This window comes from Glycine max, chromosome 11 (assembly GCF_000004515.6).
Source record: "Glycine max cultivar Williams 82 chromosome 11, Glycine_max_v4.0, whole genome shotgun sequence".
NCBI lineage: Eukaryota > Viridiplantae > Streptophyta > Magnoliopsida > Fabales > Fabaceae > Glycine > Glycine max.
In genome coordinates, this window is record NC_038247.2 from 3,302,501 (window position 1) to 3,310,970 (window position 8,470).

At 31.6% G+C, this 8,470-nt stretch overlaps 1 protein-coding gene and 1 long non-coding RNA gene across 3 annotated transcripts; one reads left to right on the forward strand and one right to left on the reverse strand.

Moving 5' to 3' along the window:
- Positions 1–3,587: 3,587 nt before the first annotated feature.
- LOC100791974 (probable xyloglucan endotransglucosylase/hydrolase protein 6) lies at positions 3,588–5,460 on the forward strand. The gene is made up of 4 exons (XM_003539186.4): positions 3,588–3,907; positions 4,022–4,122; positions 4,210–4,406; positions 4,638–5,460. Exons 1-4 carry the CDS (start codon positions 3,703–3,705, stop codon positions 5,026–5,028), a joined length of 894 nt encoding a protein of 297 aa, XP_003539234.1. The 5' UTR covers positions 3,588–3,702; the 3' UTR covers positions 5,029–5,460.
- Positions 5,461–5,955: 495 nt separating this feature from the next.
- Positions 5,956–7,595, reverse strand: LOC106795109 (uncharacterized). Of its 2 annotated transcripts, none has more exons than XR_001383341.2 (2): positions 7,287–7,595; positions 5,956–6,526 (listed from the first exon to the last, which is right to left on the reverse strand). It is a non-coding gene; the product is annotated as an uncharacterized lncRNA (long non-coding RNA). The 2 variants fall into 2 exon arrangements; XR_005887095.1 differs by having other exon boundaries at positions 7,016–7,595.
- Positions 7,596–8,470: the final 875 nt, after the last annotated feature.

The window sequence follows — 8,470 nt, forward strand, 5'->3', positions numbered from 1 at the left end:
TATTCAGAATAAAACTATGTTGTGGTGTTTCGTCCTTTCTATATATATTGTTGTGCCATTAAACCAGTCAATATCGCGATCGAGCTTCGGTCTCGCGTGGACTTGCTGTGCTGCTAAATGCATGATTGCACACGTGCTATTTCTATACACCAGCATTTCTCTACAATTAATTAATGTTCCAATCATTTCCCTTCTGGTGTTCATATGATTTCTTAAAAATTAAGGGTAGAAATTAAAAAGATGATCGCTTTTTAAATAGATCGATTAATAGCCGAGCCAAACATTTTGTTATCGACTAAATCATATGATAGAAAATAATTGCAACATAGGTGGCTATAGGTCCATTGTGAATATTTAAGGAAAGTGGAAACCGGCAGCCTGTCGTTTAATTTTTCAAAAAATTCACTATCTACTTGAAATGGATAATACATTTGTTTAGTGGAAGAATTTTTAGCCATTTTTTTTTTTAAATGTCAAAGAAAATTTATTCTTAATTATTTAATAAATCTGAATTTAGGAGTTATTCTTAAATAAAAACATTTTCGATATCTATATGAGAGCATTTTTAATACACCTTATTGAACCATGTATCTTATCATAGCTTGATCTCGGCTTAGAATGATGGATATTTAGAACATTATTTTTGTTTTAGATAGCTTAGAAGTTGTTCAAATTGTTAGACATTGCGATTCAATTTCAATTAATATATATAGGCATTTTTGTCCTAAGTCCTAGGACCAACCCACTTAATAAGAGACCCAATAAGATCTCAACCCACTTAATTTCCCTTAATATCGGACTTAACGATTATATTATTATCTTTGAAGTGTTCAGTGTTTTGAATCTCACTTCCAATATTTTATAAATTTGTTATCCATTTTTATTAGCCACACTAACATGTCAAATTGAAATTTAAAAAATTTACACAATTATTATACTTAAAAAACTAAGTGTAATTAACCAAAACACAATATATCAAATTTGGCATGATGTTATCATGATATTATGTTAACATTCACATATCAATATTATGTTTATTTTCATGTCATTAGTTAATGTTATGTAAACATATTTTGTTAAATATGTAACAAATGATGAATATTATATCTCTCCAAACAAATAAAAAGAAATAAAAAACAAAAACATAAATCATGGATTGTGTGGCATCATGTTGATGTCATGTGTTAGTATCATTTTATAACTTAATATCACATTAATATATATATATATATATATATATATATATATATATTTAATGAGTTATTGTAATTAGAAGGATACCTAGAGAACTTAATTAGCACAATGAGAAATGATAGAAACATACCCTTTCACATATTTTTTATCAATTAAAATTTATTAAAAATTATAAAATCAAAAAGAGAATTATTAAATATAAATTAAAACCCACAAAAATTATAATTTTTAATAAATTATAGTTAATAATAAAGAGTTTGTTTAGAAAAATGTATTAAAGAATGTATTGATAGCATTTCTATAACACAATTAGAATTTATAAAAAGACTAATATATCACACAATTACAATACTTAAGTTGGTGATAAAAAAATGTATTTATGTCTTTTTATTATTGAGTAAAATTTATTAATTAATATCTAGTCTTACTTTCAATTTAATGGGTTTTATATAAATTTTATTTAATAATATATATTAAAAATATATCAAATTAAAGTATTTTTAAAATATTTATCATTATTAATTTAATCCTCTAAATTATAGATATTCCAAGTCATATAATGAGGGGGTCCCACGCCGTGGCCCATCACTAGTAATGTCCACTTAAATTCATACCAAACCTTGCACCAAAAATCATTGACATACATAAAAGATAAAACCTATATCATATCTTAAGTCATGCTTAGATGTCTGGTTGATGAGTTTTTACTATTTTCTTTTTAAGCTAGTTTTTACTACTTAGAGTTACCTAGCTATGATAACTATTAATTAACTACAATAACCATTTATTGTTGTTTTCGGAGCATTACAAAAGTATTATCCATTGCCATGACTAATCATAAAATCATCTAGTAGGATTAGATATTATATGGGCAAGTATAAATACCAAAGATTTAAAAAAAATGGAGTTGGGAGAGTTCACTCCTAGCTACCAGTGGATCTTGTGATACTGTTTTGTCTACGAGTTGAGTGTTTTTTTTGTTCCCCCTTTTCACTCAAAAAATTACACTACAACCTAATTATATTATTTTATATATTTTACTAAAGGAAAAATGCACATGCACTCTTCGAATTTTTCCTCAAACTTACTAATTCTCAAGGTTAATGACAAGATACCTTTCCATCCCTTATACCCTAATATGAAGGGGGAGGGGAAGTTGAGGAATAAAGTTATAAAGTAGTTTACAACGCACCTAATTTATTTACTTTTAACTTTATCGCATCTTATTTTAACTTATCTATTAGACATGATTTTCTCGCCATAATGTAAGAATGTATTATGTATATATGCATGTTTCCGTTGTAAGTTTATTAAAAGCAAACATTTACTTCCTTTCATGAAAAGTTTCCTTTGCAATAAATTCACGTTATAACAAATATGATATGTTTATTTAAAATCTCGAATTCAGTAAAAAAAAATTAAAATTTCGAATAACTTCACACTCATTGTTATTCAACTTTATTCTCTCTCTTTTTTTCTGTCGTTAAATCATTCACTTTTTTTCCTTCTTATCAACAGTCTAAACAATGACTAAATTAAGTGTAAAACCTCTATCGTTAAGGCTATAAATTCGAACTAATGGAAAAAAGATACAGTAAAATGAAAAAGTGATATTTTATTATATTATTTCAGCTGTTTAAAATAAGATGTTATGTATTTATTTAATATTTTTCTTATCCTTCTAATTTAGAAAGTATGAGATGATGTTATCTTCTTTTTTTCAAAAATATTTAAATAATATAATAATATTTTTTTTTTGCATTTAGCATTAGGTAATGTACACATAACCTCAATCACAAAAAAAAAGAAGATAATGTACACATAACCTAGGCCTTTTGTATAAAAAAAATCAATTTCTTGTAGCGATAAAAAGATTCTCGGACACTTGAATGCAACAACAAAAAATAAAGTAATGATACATTAAGTCTAATTCACTCTTTTTTTTAAGGTAAAAGATAATTCACTCAAAACACCTCATTAATAGTATTTATCATTTTTTATCTCTTTTTTCTTATTATATCAGTAGCTTATAATGTGTTGGAAAACATTCAAAACCGGTTACTCCAACCAAAATCATGGTATCACTATAGAAAATAGAAACAATAATTTGTTTTACTTTCAATGTGAGAATGAACATAAATTTGGCTTAACACAACTGTTCCTAACATGCATTTATTATATTTACGGTTCTCTCTCTTTTATTAGGTGTTAAATAGATTTTTGTGATGTCCACATATTCTTCATTTTTATTGGGTTACAAAAAATACAGTGCACACGCTGAGAGAAAAATCATTAGGCAGCAGAGGACAAAAGAAGTGCCAAGCATGAATAGTGTAGGCCCTAGTGATTGTTCGTGAAAAGCTGTATGGAAAGCTACGCTGTTGTGACGCTTTCAATTTCAACGTTTCAGTGCATTGTTCGTCCAATTCTTAAAGCTCCTATATAAATAACACACTTCCCTCCCCTCCACTTGCATCCCAAATTAACCAATAATTTTTTAGTTAAACAATGTCCATGGCCATCATTAACACTTTTGGAAACGTTGGTGTCTACTATATTGTATTATTATTATCATGGTTTCTCGTATCTGGTGTGTGTGTTTGGGGACGACCCGCCACTTTTCTGCAAGACTTTGAAATCACGTGGTCAGAGACTCATATCAGGCAAATTGATCAAGGCAGAGCCATCCAACTCATTCTAGACCAAAACTCTGGTAAGCCATAACATTAACTTGTTTGTCCCTAACTCTTCTCTTTAATATTCCCTATGCAAAGGAAGAACCAATTAATTACCATTTACCACACACACTCTGCATCATTTGCCACAGGTTGTGGCTTTGCCTCCAAGAGTAAGTACATGTTTGGCCGTGTTAGCATGAAGATCAAGCTCATTCCGGGAGACTCTGCTGGCACTGTCACTGCATTTTATGTGAGCCTAAATCTCATTATCGTCATTTCCATTTAATATCAATTTTACATAAATATTCTAACACACTTGATTTGTGGATTATGGTAGATGAATTCTGACACCGACACTGTACGTGATGAGCTGGATTTTGAGTTCTTGGGGAACCGTAGTGGCCAGCCTTACACAGTTCAGACAAACATCTATGCTCACGGAAAAGGAGATAGAGAACAAAGGGTCAACCTCTGGTTTGACCCTTCTGCGGATTTTCACACTTATACTATTATGTGGAATCATCATCATATCGTGTAAGATATATATTAGAGTTACCGCTAATAATAATGAATTAAGAATCATTTACTTACCAATTAGAATTTGTACTGTTAGCGGTGTTTTTCAATTAAAATTGAAGTTTTAAGTATTTCATATTGATATTTACTAAGGTGTAACTCTAATTTTAAAAAATTGTATCAAGGTGTAGCCCAATTGCCAAATTGCTAGTTAATAATGTATGGTGGTATTTATGTGCGTGCATGCAGGTTCTACGTTGATGATTTTCCCATTAGAGTGTACAAGAACAGTGAGGGAAAGGGAATCCCATACCCAACAATGCAAGCAATGGGAGTGTATTCAACATTGTGGGAGGCTGATAATTGGGCAACAAGAGGGGGGTTGGAGAAAATTGATTGGAGTAAGGCACCTTTTTATGCATATTACAAGGACTTTGACATTGAAGGGTGCCCAGTGCCAGGACCTGCCAACTGTGCCTCTAACCAAAGTAATTGGTGGGAAGGGGCTGCATACCAAGCTCTTAATGCCATTGAAGCCCGAAGGTACAGGTGGGTTCGTCTCAACCATATCATCTATGATTACTGCCAAGATAAGTCAAGGTTCTCAGTGACCCCACCAGAGTGCCTTGCCGGCATTTAAACCCTTAATTTCAAGTCACTTCAATTATTCAAGTACAGGCATATCATACCCCTATATATAATTTACATTCTCCACTGTTCAAATACATCATACTATATATACTACAACTGAGTTAATTTCAGTTTATCCCATGGGGTACGCCTCTTCAATTATTTCATGTCTTTCATATAAACACGTGAAATAAAATGCACATCAATAACTTAAGACTAGGGGTAAATTATTGTGTCCCCATACCATACCACATGGATCAATTGAAATTAACATTTTTTTTGTTTGGTTTTGGGGAAGAGGGCAAATGATTATAGTGTATGTAGGGCGTGGGCTATGTTCGACCAGAAGAGGATAAGTCAAAAGCTATTTCTGGGTCTACTATGCCTTTGTATTAAAGTGCGCATTGTTTGTGGTGCAATAAAGCTTGCGCATTATTGTGAATTTGTGATGATTCATGAAGGATATTTTTGGGCTTGTGATGTAGCAAATCTCATTGTTTGTGCAATGACTACCTCTGTTTCTGTATAAGCTAAGGACAACATATGATTGGTCAAGAACATTACATGACCTGTCAACCGTCATGAAGCTGGTCCTCGCTACTTGACACTAACTTCGCTATTTTATTATTTTTGCATTTCTTATGAATCTGAGTTATATGGTCCCCTGAAATTGCTGAGAAACGGGCTTATGTGATAAGGGAAATTTATAAGTGCGCCAACCAATCATTTTAAAAAAGAAAAGTGGAAGTATAAAGTATTGGTTTCTGTAAGATTGTTGGTCTAAGTGTCAAATCACAAGTTTATTACTAACTCCCAATTCCTTGAGTGTTCCTAATAAAAATAAAAGCATTAAACATGAGGGTTCTCCCGATCTCTTAATTATTAAGTCTTATTAGTAGGATCTCAATAATTATGGAAGGATTCTTCAACACTCAACTTAATAACCAATTTTCTAATTAATTAAGAGATTGACTCTTGTTCCAATTCAAGAATAACATTAAAAACATAAAAATTCACTCAAATGAATGATAAAACCATAAATTGAGATGAAATAAATTGAAACACGAGATTCCTCCTTCTCCAAGATAAGGATTCAGTAATACCTGTAAAAAGAATAAAGAACCAATTAAGAGAGTACAGAAAGAAATGATCTCCATTAACAATTTGATGAGAGTAATCCTTTTTCTCAAGGACAGAGAGAGTTTTGTATATCACAAAGTGTTTCCCAACTGCCTTAAAGTCTCCTAACTAACTTAAGAAAAACTATATATATTAATTCAGTTGAATTGAGTATGTTTAAAAGCACTATTGAGCATTTAAAAGTGCACAAATCAGTGGCTACATCTTATCTGTGTAGCTTGCGATGTTTAAACATAATACAAAATGTTTAAACATGCAATAGTCAGTAATCTTCAACAGTCTTCCTTTTAAACCTAAAGCTTGTGCACTCATGCTCAAACCAAGTAAAATATCTCTTCAATTCATTCCCGATTAGTCTCCAAATAAGCCTACAAACACGAGTGAAATAAGAATGAGTTTTCTTAAATTTTTAAGAAGAAGCTTTATTAAATATACACAAATATACCAGTAAAAGTGCTAACTCTTAAATATATAGGCATGCATGTACACAGTATATACACCCAATTAAGTTTACAAAACCATATCCACAAAATAACCTATCCACGAAGAACAATCATGGACAGGGTGCACAGTGTATACATAAAAGAGGTGCTTATGATTTCAGTTACAAATAAAACAGTAACTATTTACTAAATAACTTGAAGTTCTAGGACTCTTAAAAGACATAGCCGACAGCAACAAATGCACTCTTAAAAGAGGTGGCCTACAATAACAAATGCAAAATAAATAGAACTTGACCTATTCCACACAGAAAAGCAAATTATTCAAAGTACGTAACAAATACTAATTATTCAAGGTACGTAACAAATACTAATTAAATTCCAATATTTCCAACTCTAATTCCTAACAAAGGTCACCTTATTTTCTGTTTTTGTCAATTTAGTGGCGACACTCTGGTCGCGAAGAGGACCGAAACACTTGTGACAAGATGAGAAGAGAAAAAACATGCTCTTCCAGAATCACGAAACTCAAAGAAACTAGTGGTGAAACGTATGTAGTTGTTGCAATCACAAAAATCATTTTAGATCTGCTATGCATTAAAATAATGTCAACTCTCTAGACGTAATATCTCTTGATGAAGCTGTTTTCTTCAGTTGTTGTTTTGAAGTAGGAGGTTGGCACACGTACCTTTCCATCCTTCTTTTCTTCACATCTTATCAATGTCACTTAATTTTTCTCCATTCCTCGATGAATTATGCAAAGGAAAAAACTACTGCTATTAATGGAGGATGAAACTTACTGTTTAGAACAGAAAACGGAATGACAAAGGATTGGCATTTTTAAAAAAAAAAGATTGTTTATGACAAAGGAACAATAATTCTTCATGGATGGTAATATGCCCAAGTATATAGAATAATAAATCTAGGACAGAAGGCACCGATCCCCCCACCTCCCGTGCTAGGTGTATTATATTCTTCCTTTTGTGAATGTGTCAATGCTTCGTCTATATCTGAAATCATAAAAGAGGAACAATATATGGACACATGCCCTTATATACACCCAATTCACACCTTTCATTTTTTAAATATATATATTTTTATCACATCATATTGTTTATCATATTCACACCTTTTTTCTTGACGTGTGTATGGCACATGGGTATCCATGAATAGTTTTTTATCATAAGAAAAAGCGCAACCCGCTGCCATAAAACTAGCATCATGGTAGGTCTGAGGAAGGATCAAACCCATTATGAATCTATTGTATGAGCCTTACTTTGCATTTACAAGAGACTAATACCATGAGTGGAACATGTAACTCTAACCACTAGTTCTGAAATCATGACAAAACAAAAATGCTTTATCATCATCTTAATTTGCTGAATTTGGTAATAAAATCTGTCAAATTCGAACGAGATGTTTCAACCCTTATTGCATGCAATACGTGGATAAATTTAAAACCCCGGAACAGACGTTGCTCTTGCTCCGATTTCTAGACCAAAAGATGATGCGCACCTCAAATTTTATTGGCTGCATTAAAAAATAACATCAACAAATAACTAGAGTTTCATTGGTTGCACCTCAAAAAGCTTCATTAATTGCATTAATATATATACCACCTTTTTTTATAACGAGATAAACGATTGAAACGAGTTCTTGATGTTTTTATCCCCATGTGCAATGCAATGGGGACGGTCTTAAAATTCTTAGGTGATTATGCCTTTCTCTTGGGTGTTGGCTTTTTGTTTTCTGCCCCAACGTGTGAGATGGATTTATATAGCTCAGTTACCGGCTTATGCTAGCAGTGTTGATATGTATTGCCCAGTTTTGTAAATGTAAAATACAGAAATGCGTTTTCCATTTTTTACTATA

What these genes read in the sequence shown, in the direction of transcription:
- LOC100791974 (XM_003539186.4), top strand. Translation starts at nt 3,703, where the DNA reads ATGTCCATGGCCATCATTAACACTTTTGGAAACGTTGGTGTCTACTAT. An exon ending in GCACTGTCACTGCATTTTAT is followed by an intron (nt 4,123 to 4,209) that starts GTGAGCCTAAAT and finishes GGATTATGGTAG; the next exon opens with ATGAATTCTGACACCGACAC. An exon ending in TGGAATCATCATCATATCGT is followed by an intron (nt 4,407 to 4,637) that starts GTAAGATATATA and finishes GCGTGCATGCAG; the next exon opens with GTTCTACGTTGATGATTTTC.